This window comes from Drosophila rhopaloa, unplaced genomic scaffold (assembly GCF_018152115.1).
Source record: "Drosophila rhopaloa isolate 14029-0021.01 unplaced genomic scaffold, ASM1815211v1 contig_2, whole genome shotgun sequence".
NCBI classification, from domain to species: domain Eukaryota; kingdom Metazoa; phylum Arthropoda; class Insecta; order Diptera; family Drosophilidae; genus Drosophila; species Drosophila rhopaloa.
In genome coordinates, this window is record NW_025335083.1 from 18,385,347 (window position 1) to 18,401,873 (window position 16,527).

The 16,527-nt window shown below is 39.3% G+C and overlaps 1 protein-coding gene across 1 annotated transcript in view; it reads right to left on the bottom strand.

Moving 5' to 3' along the window:
- The window catches only part of LOC108046499 (neural cell adhesion molecule 1), a 67,361-nt gene that overhangs the window by 26,066 nt on the left and 24,768 nt on the right, over positions 1-16,527 (bottom strand). Inside the window, exons 3-9 of the mRNA XM_017126204.2 lie at positions 9,604-9,730; positions 6,968-7,085; positions 4,800-4,893; positions 4,607-4,720; positions 4,042-4,245; positions 2,942-3,087; positions 688-832 (exon numbers count right to left, since the gene is read on the bottom strand). Coding sequence (XP_016981693.2) covers positions 688-832; positions 2,942-3,087; positions 4,042-4,245; positions 4,607-4,720; positions 4,800-4,893; positions 6,968-7,085; positions 9,604-9,730 — 948 coding nt within the window. The remainder of the gene's footprint in view (positions 1-687; positions 833-2,941; positions 3,088-4,041; positions 4,246-4,606; positions 4,721-4,799; positions 4,894-6,967; positions 7,086-9,603; positions 9,731-16,527) is intronic.

Consider the following 16,527-nt stretch of genomic DNA (forward strand, 5'->3'; position numbering starts at 1 on the left):
GCCAAACATGGCGTATACGTAACGCAATTGAGTTCGACTCGCTCTCCCCTTCCGACACTTTTGTTTTCCACTTTACGATGTCCGCAGTACTTCCCTGATGGTTATGTCGGGGTTTTGGAATACGAATTGAAGTGGCTTAAAGGGGGACTTACAATTATTGAGAGATTTCATTAATGTTGCAGGTAAAATCCGATGGCGGTAAAACAATTTCGGACCCAGTTTCGGATCTACCACTTAAGGGCTGCTTTGCAAAGTTATTTTTTATTTATTTTTATTGAAACGGGGCCGCAGCCAAAGTCCTTCATTTAATTTAAGCGACTGCCATACATTTTGTTAGCCCACATATTTCATTTGTGCCTCGGCCCCCTTTGATCCCCGTTACCCACCGGAACGCTACAGTGTTTTGGCCCTTTGGCAAATTATTCACAATTTGTCATTTGTCTTTGATTTATTTGCATTTTAAAGGCTTTCAACGGCAGCGATGGCGATGGCGACATCGCCGCCGTAATAAATTTCAGCCTGGTCTTGTTCGGGGCCCAGGACTGTCTACCTTTTGGTAGCTGTCGGCAATGCCTTTTCCATGCCCCGTGGCCTTCCCTTTTGCTTTTCTTTGCCCGGCGCTTCCTTCGGGAAGCCTTCCTCCATTTCACTCATACTTTAGACTTAAGCACAATTTGTAATACTTACAAACGACATTCAATTTCCACATGGTCTCCAAATACAGGCCATTCACATTTGGATTTTCCGCACGGCATGTTATCGATTTGCCATCGTCGTCTGTGGTCGGCACAAAGCTCAGCTCGGAGCGTGTTGAGTTCTTTGATATGTCGTCCTGAAAATAAAAAAGAATCGGAGAAAAAAGAGCACAGAAAGTATAAGAAAATGTTTCTGCATTAATTAAGTTTTCCTTGTGCTGAGACTGTGGCTCAGACCTTGCCTCGAGGCAAAGTTCCCTTTTTCGTTGGGTTTCTTTGTGTTTTTTGTTTGCAAATTTGTCGAAATATTTTATGTTTGCAATTTAAAATTTATTGGTATGTTTGTTCGGGTTTTATGTGCCACGTGTGGGTGTCCTTTCGGGGTATTATAAATTTAATGGCAGACAGGGACACCAACAAAGGCGTTACACAATTAGTCGAGCTCCGTTCGCCGCCATATAGTTGGCATGGCCATAAAGTGTTTACCCCCGATCCCTCACCAAGTGACTCGCTTTGTTAGCAGTTCACACATTGCTCAAATCGCTCCAAGGCAAGGCTTTTGCCAGATATGCGATTCGCTTTACGGGCTGTTGGGTGCAGAGGGTGTTAAAGTGCTGGCAGTTAGCGGGAATATAAATCCTTGTCTTCGGTGGCGAAATATGATCGATTGGATTTCACTTGAAACGATTTTTGGGTCATTTTAGGAGCCATAAGAAGAAGGATTATGGCGTGACCACTGCTCACACTTCAGTTAGATAATTGCACAGATAAATTTAAAGTTTCAAAAGCTATTGATTAAACTTTAGCAAGCTAAACTTTTCAGGGAACTTTCTTTTCATAAGTCAGTAAAAGGAGTTTGTTTGCCAATGACACCTCCATTTAAACTGAATTAATGCAATATTTTAAAATTGCATTATTCAACGGAGAGCTGTTCCATTTGCATAGCCTATTTCAATTCGTGGTCTAAACTTCTCAATTAGACCGTCTGCGGGACTTTGATTAATGCCCGGCTACTTTTGCTAAAACACTCCGCCTGAGTCCACCCACAACGTAGCGTTGGGTGGCAGACACAGACATATATTAGAAACCCCAAAGTAGGGTACGAAAAGGCATGTAAAACATGTGGGATGGCAGGAGCGAGGATATCGGAGGGCGGGGGCTGGAGGAAGGACCTATGCCGCATTACGGCAACTTTATGCTACATGAAAACTACTGAAAAACATTTCCGGTCTTTAAAAACATTGGCCCAGGAGCTGGCCAAAACGGCAAAGCAATCAGCGTGTATGCATATAAGCGGATAGACATGGACATAAACAACGGGCCAGACCGGAGAGGCCCGGGTCAGGATATAGCTAACCAGGACTCGACTCGAGGTCCCGACACACAAAAATGAATTGCAACAAAATTGCGCCAAAACTCCCATAAATTTGTCCAAAGTTGAACTGAAAAAAAGCAAAAAAAAAAGAAACAACAAACAGAAAAACCAGGTTATAGTAACAATGTTTTAAATACCCTTACACATGACTTTAAACTTAAGAGTAAATTACTTTACAAATGTTTACTAGAACTTGTGATGAAAAATAATAAAAAAGAACACCTTAAATTATTACTAATTTTATTTATTTTTCAAGCTTTTTTAATATTATTTGTAATACAAAATTTAATCTCGTCGAAAAGCAATCATTTTAGATCATTTTAAAAAATATTTGTGATTTTGTTATCAACCAGGTTTATAAGTAAATCCGATCAGGTTTCAAAGAGTGAACAACTGCCGTTGAAAGGGTAAAAAAAAATAGGAAAAATGGGAGGGCCAAAGCAAAATGCAAAGCGGACTAGAATCGTTTGTGTATTGTGGAGTTTATATCACATTATCTGTGTTTATTCTAACCAAGTTGTGGGGGTGGCTGGGGGCACTGGTCTAGGACCCAGCTGCGAGTGTGAACCACGCCCAGGGACAACAAGTGGGTGGCGGTCTATGATTCTCGTTTCGGTTCTGGTTCTGGTACTGGTACTGGTACTGGTTCTGTCTGTCTCTGCACTATATCCTGTGGGGAAGGACTGTAGGTGGGTCAGGAGTTACGAGCTCCGTTTGTTTGGCATGACTGTGCAAACACAATAAGTTATCGAGCTGAACGTGAGTCAGTCAACAGCAGGATGGAGCTAGCCAACTACCTGCGTCAATTGCGGTCACTCCACTCCACACAAAGTCCCCATGCCCACTTCTACCACCGACAACGCCCACTCACCTTTGTGCGTCGTAATTGCCGTTTTCCCTTGTACCAGGTGATGATGGCATTCGGCCGTGAGCCGGAGGATTCGCAGGACACCTCGTAGCGACGATCGGCAATCATTGAGCTGGGCGGCTCCAGGATTTTCACCACCAGGGGCTTCACTGTAATTGGACAGGAAGAACATTCAATTCAATGCAATTGTAATTAAAACTGTTTACCATAATATTTCATGGTCTGATAATTGCAGTTCGTTTTGTACGGCAATCATTTTCGAACCCCCCCTGCTTCACGTCTATTTACTATGCTTGAGTTTGTGTGTGTTTGCCAGTATCAACAACAATTTGTGTCTATTACGAGTCGACAGCTCTCAAGTGCTGCACTTCCTGGCAGGATTATGACTTTGTCCGGCCTTCCGATGCCGTGTCTGCTGCTCGTTGATACTGGGCTTCTTGAGTTCGCTCCTGGCGCATTGTGTTCCACGTGGATCTAGATGGAGTAAAACGAGGCTACGGGCTTCTGGGAACACGACGGCCTGACATTCGAGAGTTGACGCCCCCATCGACAATGTTGTTCCCTCCAGTTAACATATAATTATTTAATGGCCCTTATAATGCTGCATTTAACCTTATGGCAAGTTTGCGTTGGTCGGCAAGTTTTGCTGAAGGTTTGCCTTGTTTAAATTATATGTTTTCCTTAGCATTAAAGCCTACTGAACAAAACATATTTATTCGTTTTGAAATTGAAGATTTTAAAGTATTCTGAACTATCTTTTAGATAATTTGATATTTTTCAGTATTCTGATTTAACTACGTTCTTATACCTATAATTGTAGTCATGGTCTTGGTCTTATATTAAAATATATTTATTGTAGGTTAAACTTAGGTTCAAATTTAATACCTGCAATATATTAATTAAATTAAAGAAATAATATAATAGTTTTTGCCCATACTAAAATATGTTTAATATATGTATTTTATTTCCCTTCTATAATTTTAAGTGAACTCCTTTTTCTTGACCACCAAGTAGCTTGTAGGTCAGTGGTTTTCAATCTAACCCACAGACTTTTAACAAATGTATTAGGGCGAAGAAACACCCACCCAATCAACGCTACTTACAGTGCATATCCAGTATGAAGCTCTTCTCCTTGGGCTTATCTAATTGCGTATTCAGAGCCTGACATGTGAATACGGAATTCAAATCGTTGCGCTGCACCGATGGCCACAACAGACGGTTCTCGATAACATCGCCGGAATTGTGCTCGTTTTGATTGTCGACAAGCAGTCCATTTACGAGCCAACGGACTTGCGGTTGGGGCCGACCTATTGGGGTAACCAAAAAAAAAAAAATACACCAAAAACAGGAATAAAAAGTTAGAAAGGGAGACAAGAAGTTAGTAAAATAGTAGTAAAAACGAAAAATGGTGCAAATTAAAAAGTCAAGCTTGAAAAAATACCACAAGCCAAGCCAAAGCAGACTTTGTGATATTTTCATTTGCAGCACTCTTCCTCCTGCGATGTGTTTTCTTTGCTGTTTTTTGCCGGTCAAAGCTTTTAAGGAAATTAACAGGAAATTGTCTAGCCGAGCATACGGATATGGCTCTTGTGTGTTTTTTTGTGTGTGGGTATATCATCGGGGTATTGGGGTTAAGTTCGTCTTTTGTAGTCAGTCAGCTCAACTTACCGCCCACCACACGACAAGTGATAACGATATCATCGCCCTCCTGCTTGGGCCCCAATTGAGAGCCATTCAGGACACGACCCCAACGGTCCAGGATGAGTGGCTGCTCCGGAAGTACTAAAGACAAACAGATGGATACGTTTTTCAATGGCACTCATGAATACAATTCGAATGCTTCATTTGGGGCAACACTCACTTATTACTGACAAATTGAAACGGAAACTTTGCGTTTGACTGGTGCGAAAATCCACACGGCAGCGGTAAATACCCTGATCATGTCGCTTGATATCCTGCAAAAATGGTAAGTTATTATTTGTGGTTTTTGTGTTCTGATTCAAGCGGGAAAACGGGGAATTAGCATGCACACAGTCAACCTGCCAACATGGTTTTCTAGCCATATAATTTTCAATTATTGCATGACACTTCAACTTTTGTGGTTTTCACTTGAATGCGTTTAAAATGCTAGCACAGAAAAGCCGTTTGTCACATTTCCATAAGAGTCCTTGTGGACTTGTGCAATACCTGTGTAGTTTTCTATAAGAGCGATTTTTTGGTTTATTCTCCTAGGAGCTCACATACATTTTTCAATTCGACTCCATTCACAAATTTAATAATTTAATTGAGCCAGACAAGATTTTTACCATTATTATGGCATTTAGTGGTTGAACTTTTCCTTCTCCAATCAAATATGTCTTTCAGTGATAATTTGCTTTTCGAAATTTAATAGTAAGCTGAGTTTATATCGTTTTCTTATTTGTTGGCATTTTAATCAACGATTAAATTTAGTGGTGATTTCTTTAAATACGTTTGGTAATATTTCTGATTCTTGGTTGTTTTCTTTTTAATTTGGCAAATAGTGTTGCTTCGGTTTTTTCTAAAAATTTAAGCTTATAACATAAGAACATTTTTAATTAAGCTCAGATAGTTAGTGGAGTGAAAAATATTAATTAAGAAATATGTAGGAGGCTGTCGCCCAACGCCAACATTTTTGAGTTCATTAAGTATGCTTTTCAAAGCGTGAGGAGGCTCTTTGACCTGCTTACTTCGATTTGAATAAGACTAGTTGAAAAGTACCTCTTTGAAGTTATATTGGTGATATGGGGCGTGATAGCACCCATCCTTACATGACAACCACTCGTGGATCCTCGACTCCTGCATTCGTTGGCCACTCATAAATAACGTCGAGTTAATTGGCTTGCAATTGAAACGCAATTAAAATTCATTTATAAGCTCAGACCCCGAAGTCCCCCCGCACTGCAATCCCAGACCAATTTTAGCACATAATTCATAAGTTACAATTTTTGCAAGGCTCCTCCCCTTTGGCTCAACCTGCCCACATTACGAGGACCTTTTCGCCTGGCGGACTTATGGTGGCCGCCTATTCGTGTGCATTTCACATTCATTTCAAAATGCAGCTCGTTAACGAAGCTCCTCTGCACCTCCTGTTCTAGCGAACGCCCTGGCTTGCTGTTTATTGCTTAACTCACTTAAGACCTTAACTAAGTTGGCCTTTAAAAAGTCAAATGCCGTGGCAGAGACAAGCCCTGGGAAAGGATATCCAAGGAAATCCAAGGCGAGACGATGCGATACGACGAATTGAAGTAGCAAACACATTGCATAAGTACGAAGCGCGGAGATGTGTTTGTGTGTATCTATGTATTGCATGACAGAAACGCTAAATCAAGTTATCTGTAAACATGCAAGACATTAATAAACATTTCGCGTGCGCCAGGCAATTTAACAACTTTTGATATCTAAATTTGTTTTCCACATTCCATTCAGTTTCCTCGGCTCTTCTTAGCCATGTTTTCGCCATTGCTGCTTCCGCTTTTTGGTTGTTTCAGTGTTTTTGGCTACTTTCCTCTCCGTTTTTGATGTTTTGCTGGTACGCATTTCAGATTTTCATTAAATGTATAACACTATCTGCGTCATTGGATTTGTATCACAAATTGCATTTGTCCGGTGAAAAAACGTTATTTAAAATTAAAGTCTCACTTCCAAATTATTTATATTTGTATTATTTCAAGCCAACCTATTTAAATAGGAATACTTTGTGCAGTACTTTTTAACCATTTTTTTTACATTTAGTTGCCATTTTCTGGTTGGACATTTATTTATTTAAAATGTGTATTCATGCCAAAGGTTTTTATTTAGAAATATTGCCATGGTCAGTGGCCCACAAAAAGTGTGCATGCAGATAATGCATCTTTTCAGGTGCATTTCGATTGAATGCATTATTTAATTCCAGTTAATTTAAAATGTTAAGCCCCCGCATTCGTTTCATTATCACCACGCCACACCCCATTCACACTGGCACACGCAAATTAATGGGTATGGATTCGCGATCCCACGGGTAAATCTCACCTTAATTTCCAAGGTTGCTGGCTGCGAGTCAAAATGGAATTTGGCACGTGAGCCAAAAACCTCCGGGGCTGACCAATGTCGGGGCTGGTTCCGGCTCTCCTTATCGCGCACATCGAAGCTGGGAGGGAAGAGATGGGGGAGAAACACACAAAAACATTAAATAACATGAAGCCTTGAAAAATACCCGCCCATGCCCCATTAATATTTAATGTGGGCGGGCCTCGCGAATTAAATCAAGCCCCAAAAAATTCGTCCAGCACGGAAATTAATGAAATCCATAGCCAATATAATTCAACCTCCTCTCATCCCTGTTCCCTCGCTTTTTCCGCCCACCTCTGAACTTTTTGCACGAAAATTAGCGTAATTTATTTTGGCTTGCTCATTAGGCGGGGTGGAAAATCGTGGATGAAAAGCGTTTGTGTGTGAAGCCTTGCCAAATGCAATTTATGCGCTGCAGATAAACATTATTTTTTGTTTTGCTTTTTAGGCATTTTAGGCATCCTCAAATTGCTCGGCACATTTAAATCTGCACTGCATTTAATGGGCTAAGTTTATACTTTCCGAGAGTTTCAAACTTTCCCAAAGCTTTGGTATTTAAAAGACAATAGACTTTGAAATGAACGACAGTAAAGATAAAAAAAAAACAAAACGAAATTAAAAAATTTCTTAATTAAAGCAAAAGTTTAGTTTTTCTTTTATTCTTGATAAAGTAAATAAAAAAACATGCTGTACAAATAATAAGGTGTAAATATCTGTGCCCAAAGGCTGAACATCACACTTATTTTCAGCAATAATAAGTGTGATTTTATCCATTTAATGCAGCTGACATTAAACTTGAACAATTAAATTGTGTGAAATATTTCCACCGTTACATTGGTTTATGCGGAATTTAATTTAATTAAAGCGAACTCTGTCAATTAACATTTTTTCCATTCCAACAATATCTCGCGGAAAAAATAAAAATGGTACCTCGCGTTTGAAACCAGACTGAGGTCTCTCAATCAGAAGAGGTCCTTTTCCATCACTCTGACCTCCTGTCTCTGTCCCCGTTCAATGGCTCTTTTCGCTTTCTACCAAATTGTTGCTTTTGCTGCTGCTGCAGCAGCGATTGCAGCCACTTTCGAATGTTTCTGTGGCGGGCTGAGCGTTAAGCACCCTTTTGTATGCAACACACAATAATTTATGCGGGAAGCCGTCGAACTTGCACTGCTCGTTGCAAATGCAACAACTTAATTGCGGCACGACCAGCAGCCGACTCAAGTGCAGCACCATCAGCATGGGGGCCAAAGCCAACCCAACGTTAACCCAAATTTTATTCCCTTTACTTTTTTCATCGTCCTTTTGCGCCGCCGTTTTAATTAAAAACTAAAAAACAGTTGCACTTCCCTTAAATGGCAGAAGAAGCGAGAGTGTGTGCGAAAGCGAAATTGCAGAGCTAGTGCCAAACTTAATAACGGTTCTCCGGGAGCCTATGCAGCAAATGTTTATGGCTAAATAATACGCAACGAACTCGGCTGCCACTGGCGCGACTGCATACAAATTGAGTCTAATAAAAATGCACCGACGGCCCAAGGAGGCATGGTTAAAAAGGAAGCAGGACGACGAGCACGGGACAGGAAATAAAGTGCACGGACTGATTGAATTTGAAAATACCCTGACGCCAAATCGAGTTGGCCTCCCTGAAAGCGGCGAATCTAGCAAATTAAATTTATATGGGTTAGCAGTTAAACACGCGTAATGTTTCCTAGATTTTATTAGCTAAACTATATTTTTTTAAGTAGATGGGATAAGAAGAGGTTAAAAGGGCTCAAAAATAACATTAACATTTTTGTAGTGTTTTTATTTTTATGTATACCTACAAATTTAGATTTGCTTTTGATAATTTTATAGATTGAATTCGTGAGTTAAAGAAATGTACTGAACTAAAAAAAAGTATTTTAAATATTTTAAATTTGAATATGCTAAACTTTTACAGTACACCCTGAGATACCCTAGACGAAGGCAAAAGCAATTATGTAGAGGAAAAAATCTTTGGTTGACATCCAAAAGGCGCAACGTGGCGTGAAAATGCCGTGAATGCAATTAGAAGCTAACACAGTGCAGGTTTTCAGCCATGGGCCCTCAATTACGGCCACTTTATTAAGGAGGCGACTTCGGTTGACCTGTGATCTGACCTGCGTTTACTTGGCCATTTCCCTGTAATTTAATCTTTGGAGTCGACGCTCGACTCTCGGCTTGAATATTTTCGCCAGCACATAATTCCTGTGGTTTGTCATGCCCCGAGGTTAATCACTCTAAATTAGGTAAACATAATTAAGCTAATACCCAGGCGCAGACAGAGAGAAAACAAAAGTCAAACAAAAAAGATAAAAAAAAAATGAAACAAATACAGGTGGGGAAGCTAAGCTAAATCACATATCCTAACGCACACAGTAACAGGCAAGCACACACAAACACACACACAAGCATACTTAAAGAGGGCGAAATCATAGCATACTTATGTGAGGCAGCCCCCCAAACGATTTAAAAAGGTAGCAACTCTCGAGACTCTCGTTTGCATTTAATTATATGTGTGCCTAAGCCGAGACAATGGACCAATTGAGCCCTCAGACACGGACTCGTCCTGCAGGACTCACCTATAGAGCGGTATGCCGGCATTATCGCGGAACCATAGCACCATATACACATTATCCAGTGGCTCCGTGATGGGGCAGGGCAGTGACACTGATTTCCCCTCGACGGCATCAATGTCCTTCGTTTTCACTGTGGTCGGAAAAACCGTTTTGGTTCGGTTCCAGGCAAATTATGTTGTCACGGTTTTTGTCGGTTTATTTTTTCGTGTGCGGTTGGTCAGCATCATCGTCATGAAAATAGAAAATAAATGCGTAAAATTTGTTAATTAAATGTTCCAGTTTCACTCCACGCTCGCCGTGGCATGCGTGGCTGCCTCGTTTCGAGTAAAGCTTTTAGCAATTAAATGTTGATGGCGGCTTAATTCCTACGTAATTACAAATGCGTAAATTTGAGCCGTCCTTTACGGTCCCAAACATTCTGCACCCATTGGCTTAGCAACTGCCTGCCGGCGGCCATGTTTATTTATTATGCATGTGCAAATGCGTGCACCAACGTTTTTTTCCTTTTTGGATTCGGTAGGCTTTTAGTCCCTTTTATAGGATCAAAACTAAGCTTAACAAGTAAAGTTAAAGTTTGTATATGGGAAAAATAAACATCAGCAAAATTAATGCAAATGCAGTTACTTATAAACCGTAGGCACGTAATTAATTATTTCAAAATATGTAATAAGTTTTCATAAGTGTATTATTCAATTTTTTAAAATTTGGAATCATTTGTTTTAAGTTTGCAACCAAAGCGTAAATATATTTCTGAACATACTTTTTTACAAAAATAACGTTTTAAGAACTAGTTGACGTACCACCGCATTTATTTATCTTGCTAAGTCAGCAGAAATTTAATTGTTTCTCTCTTAAATTCTCCTATTTTATGGCTCTATGCGGCGTTTTAGCTGCAACAACATTTTGGCATTGAATCAAGCCGCACAAAAGCAACAACAATAGCTGTCACATGTGCTGCGGCTGCTGCTGCTTTTCATGTTGTTGCTGCTGCTGCTGCTGTCCCGCGTCAACTCATATCAAATGTGTATAGATAAAAGTATATATAAACATAAATAAAAATGTCTGCGCTGAAAATATTTCGCATCATATCAAAAGCAAAAGAGGCCATAAAAAATCGCTGTAACATCCTTCACAACGCCTCCCCCTAAGCCTATCCCTTCTCGTTTCTTGTTTCTGTTTTTTTTTTCTGCTGCTTTTTCCGTTGACTTTATGTGTAAATATGAAAAAATGTCATTTTATTGCCACAATGCGTCGAAATTTCGTGAAAATTTATTGCGCATACGCAACGTTGTACAATAAATATGCGCTTAAATGCCCCCCAAAATGTATGGGTATGAGTGTGGGTGTTGGTGTCAGTGTGTGAGTATGGTTTATGCTTTCCCTGTTTGCTTAGCACTGCCGCCTTTGTGGACAGAGGCTGGCTCACAGCATCACAACCAGCAGCGATTCAAACAAAACTCGAAAATCGAAAAATGTAGACTGAAGAATGCCAACGCCTGTCGCAAGTTGGTAAATTTCCTTTGATTCGATTTCTGTCTGAAAAAGCCTTTCAAGATGGGCTGAAAATTTGTCATATACAAATGAATCCCTTAAGAACTGTTGCGTTTCTTCCTCTTATTTTAAATGCCACAGATATAATATAAATTGATGTTTAATTATTGATGTTTACAAAATAGTTTTGCATATTTAAATATGAGACTTTTTTAATACAAAAATAAAATTGTTATGTTATTATATTCTAACATTAAGTATACATTTTTAAAGACTTTTTATGATATAATTTAACACCTTTCGGGGCGTCCATTAATCTGGCAATCTTAACTCCTTGCCATTTGTGTGCCCAGAAATTCCAATGCATTTTCTAGGTGGTGGTGCATCAAAGGAATGGCAAGGCGAAATGCATAACGTTGGCTGCATTGCTAAACGACTGGAAACTGCTCAACCCTTCCCTGGCAATTTTCAAAATTGTCTGCTCTGTCTGCTTTCGACTTTTTTGGCTGCATTTTTGTGTCGCCTTTGGTTTTGGCCTTCACTTAACTACGGCAGCCAGCTCGACAGCTCGTGCATGTTAAAAGCTATTTAAATATGCTCTCTTTGAATGCCTTGATTGGCTTACTTGGGCTCTCTCGCATCTCGCATCTCCCATCTCGGGATGCCATTCCTGACCTCCGACCCCTCTGACATCTCCGCCTCTTTTGGCTTGACTGGCGTTCGGTTTGCGTTTGCCTTTGCTTTTGGCTTGCCTTGACTTGGCTGCTGACAAAAATGGAAAGGAGAGCCAAATGAAATAACAACGAACATAGATGGAGAAGTGAAGTGCTGGAGCTGCATAACCTTTTTGCATGAATTAACCCCATAACGACCAATGAGCATTGACGGCTAAAGTGATTTTGCTTATCGGGATCAAAGAAAGCGATTATCATAGTCGCTTTGCTAAAAATGACCGGCCAAGAGCTGAAAGCCAACTTTTCGAATAAATTTTGAAATATTGGCTTGAGCGGAATTAAAATTGGTTAAAATCGTCTATATCTATAAAACATAGGCAACAGCCAATATCAAAGGGATTGTTTATTGTTAGCTGTATAAGACAGGCTGTTGTTAAGATAAAATCATTTGGCACATCATTGAAATTGCTAAGCTAATGCAATTGCATTTTAGCTGAAAGCTGTCAAATTGCAGTATTTCATTGCATTTTGTAACCTCATCTTTCAACAACAAAATCTGGCTAGTCTAGGGTTAAACTAACCTCAATCAGTATCAGCTACCGCACACACATAGAACTAGTCACTAGACGCAACAGCCACCACAATGCCACGCCCCATCATATACCAGGCCAACCCCGCCCCTGCACACGCCTTCCTCCCACCATGCCCGGCCACGCCCACTGGTAAGACCCGCACTCAGAAGCTTTCGGTTGATGCAATTTCAAATGCAAAACTTTAATGGAATTTTGTGTTGGCTGTGTGCATGTGTGACAATAGTTTTGCACAACTTGACGCTCTCGCAACTTTTATGTCAAATGCATTTTGCACATATTTTGTTGCATATTTGCAAGTACGGGGGCGGGAACTAGACACGAGGATTAACTTCTTGTCAGCCAGTCTAATTGATATTTAACAAGGAGTCCCTAGTCGCCCAGCTATTTCTATTCCCAGACATAATTGCCAAAGGGCCTCGAGCCCGGCAATTACCTTTAATGGTAAACTTAACCATGACGCAACTACTGCCTCTACATTCTCCAACTCTACATTTTTTGGTACTTGTTGTTTTTTGCCATATCTGGTGACATTAACACGTCGCCGAACTGAAGCACAGCGGGATGGAAGGTAATTGTTTACTCTGGCATTTTTCGATTAATCGTCGGCCTCATTAGTGGTGAAAATTTTTATGATGACCCATGGGGCTTGAAAGCAATTACAGTTCAAGTGGGTGTGGGTATGAAATTTATACTGCAACGCAATATTCGTAACTCTACGATACACTTACAAGGCACAGGGGCTATGGTAAATATTATATGAGTTCTATTCGATTTTAAAAAGCACACAACACAGAAAAGTTAAAAAAAATGTTTATGTTTTTTTTTTGTAGATTTTCAATACTAAAGTTTATCTTTAAACTAATTTGAATACTACACTTTCCATATTAATTTCTGATACTATAAATCAATTTTCACTTTAGATCTGTAACTCATTTTTAATACTTTACTATTTGGTTTCCATTGCCTTAAGTATTTCTTATAGAGTGTACAACGAAATTTATCTGATTTCAGTTTTATTTTTTTAATAATTATGCTTCTTCTCTCCTTGATAATAAAAAACACATATATTCTTGGTTTAAAACAAATGTGGGAGTTTACTATGCATATCCTTGTTTTTTTCGTAGCCTAATGAGCAATTCCAGACCACCTCTGTGTGTTCTGCTGGCTGACTTTTTGAGCCGCTTTTCTGTCTGTTTTCCGTGGTCGGCATTATAAAAATTACGACTATTATGGTGGAGCATTAAGTCCGCTGCTGGAAATTAACGTATATTGTGTGTGTCCTGTGGTCAGGCAGTCAGTGGCAATCCCTTCACAGTGAACTCCTCTTTTTTGCACCACCATAAATCCCTCTCTCTGCTGCAGAGGTTGTTCATTCTGACTTTTTTCACTGATCTGGATTATTTGAAGGGATTGCTGATATTTACTCACTCGTGGCCCTTGATTGTCATCCATATCAAACGCTATTTTGGAAAACTAAAAAGCCAGTCAACAAAAAGAATGAATAACAGACAGCCACATAGCAGTAAGAAGGAATAAAAAGGTTTTGCTTTTATTATATTATATTCCAAATTTAATCAAATTGAAATTTAGCCAGGACAAAGGATAACGACCAATTGGCAGACAGCCAAATGAAATGAAATTTAAATAAAATTGGGAATAGAAAGAAGGACGATAACAACGATGTCCAGCAGCTAAAAATATTCAAATCTAATGATATTTTTACACATAATTCAATTAAATTTCCCAAACATTTTTTATTGGATATGGGAATAAAAACCAAAGTTGCCCCAAAGGTATTTGATTGAGACTAGAAATTTTCATGGCAAAACAAGAGCTACAAATAATATTTTCTGTTCAAAGTTTTCATTAGCAAGATATATAATAAAACTGGGTTTAAAAGCTGAGTTTACATGATATGATTTTTATTCAATTAAATGCAAACAATTCATTGTTGTGAAATTGTAGGACAATATTTTTTCCTATTTATAAGGAACTAGACAAAATGCCTTTTAGTTGCCCCTTAGATTGAACCAGATGTAAAAGGTAGAGAGCAATAATAATCAGGAAACGAAACAAGAAAAAAATGTACAGAAGCAAATGGGATGAGAGTGCGCTTTGGACAAATACCTAAAATGGATGTAGCAGCAGCAGTTGAAGGTGCAACAGCAAAATCAGAACGCATTTCAGCAGGATACGAACGTTAAGCGTAAAATTCGAAATGGAAACTATGCCAATCGGAATGGCAGCAGCAGCCTCAAAAGCATCTCAAGTTAGACAAAATCAATACAAGGAACAGGGGGCAAGAGCAACATCTGCATAAATAGCAACAATATCAACATCCCAAGTGCCAGGAGCAACAGCAACAGCAACAGCAATCGGGGCAAACAACTAAGCCCAGTTTATAATAAAGTAACTGAAATCTGTAGATGGCCTCCACTATCCCCCCAGGTTTTTGACCTGACTTTGGACCTGGAACTTTGAAACAAGGCTTTGGGGTTTCCTGTTGTTGGATAGTTGTGGGGCAAATCAAGTCACTTGTCTGCAGGGGCGACAGGGGCGCATTCAATTTTATGCTAAACGCTGGCAATGGGGCAGTGTTGGTTTTGGCCCGAGGAGTGCGGGCAGAAAGTTCAAAGGTGTTGACCATGTTGAGGGCAAAAAAGCACAGCGAATATTGAATTTGCTTTAAATGGCAGGCATAATGAGACGACAGGAGTTGGGAAAAAGTTTCCGTTGTCTATTGCCCCACGAACAGGCAAACAGCAAAGTCCTGAGGTTCACCGAGGTCCTGGTTGTGGCCAGGCCGGGGCAAGCCAAGCCGGGACGAACAATTTATGACTCCTAAGGGTGCCTTAAATGCTACCAAAATTTAAATATAATTTGTTTAGTTGACTTTTGTCATGTGAATCGGAAATAGGAAAGATAAAATGTTTGATGGCTAATTTATTGCAAGTTACGGAGGGATACTTTTGTTGGCCCAACCAAGTTTAAGTCGAGAAATGCCTATAACTTAAGAAGACAAAGAAAATGTGGAAAAAAGACTAAGCTATTTATTATTAAAGTTCATAAACTGGCACAAAGCTTATATTTTATCCACAGAATGTAATATACTTTTAAGAACTTAAGCTTTGAATTTCAAAGGCTTGTTGTTAGAAGCTTTTTGAATTCAACCGATCAACAAGATTCAAAACAATATAATATAGATTTCTGCCTGTATGACAGTTTGCTTTAAATGCAATTAAAAATTTCACCTTACCTCCTTGGTTTATTGCTAAACTATACAATATTTTAAAGCCACCTTGGGAAACAATTTTCATAATATCTTGAACAAGTTAAGCTTCCACTTTTTCTTGATTTCTTTTAGTCTCGACCTGGTGAATTTAAAATTGGCCAACACAAATGTTATGTTTACCTTGCCACGTATGAGGGCAATAAAGTTTTACGGAACAAACTTAAGTCATCATCTGCCCAAGCTCGTATTGCGTCTCATTCGGGCTTTGGAGCAAAGTCTTTAAGCTGGTCGCCCTGGCTAAAGCAAAATCGACTTAATAACCCAAGCCACCTGCGACCTGTGCCCCAAAGAGAGATATGGAATGGGCCAGAGATTTACATACTAACATACTACAGTGGTGAGCCACAAAATTCACCCAGCTCATAATCTTAAATCTAGGCAATATGATGAGTGAAAGAGAAAGGTGCTGCCGAAGAAAGAAAGAGAGGGAGTGGCGTCGAAACTATGAGAGTTCGGGATCCTAGATGGAGAAAAACGAGGCTTTCGGCCCGGTTTCTGCTCCTTTTTGCCAAACACACACATAATGATATGCAAATGTGCATGAATAAGTATGCTGAAGTGTGCCAAGTGAGCAGACTAACACTTATCTAGGCACACACAAACGCAGACGTACACATAGGAAAAAACATAACTATAATTGCATTCCTTATATTATTGAAATAAAAAAAAAATTTGCCTATTTAAACCTAATTTTAACTAACATGTTACATACATTGCGTTACACATTATTTGCATTAAAATATACACTAATAAATAAGCCATAACCAATTTAATAAATAAATAAAATATTTACTAATATTTTTATTTAAAAAAAAAAACAATCACACATGAAACGATATATCTCTAATAAAAATAAAAAACTCAAGGGTGAATTTAT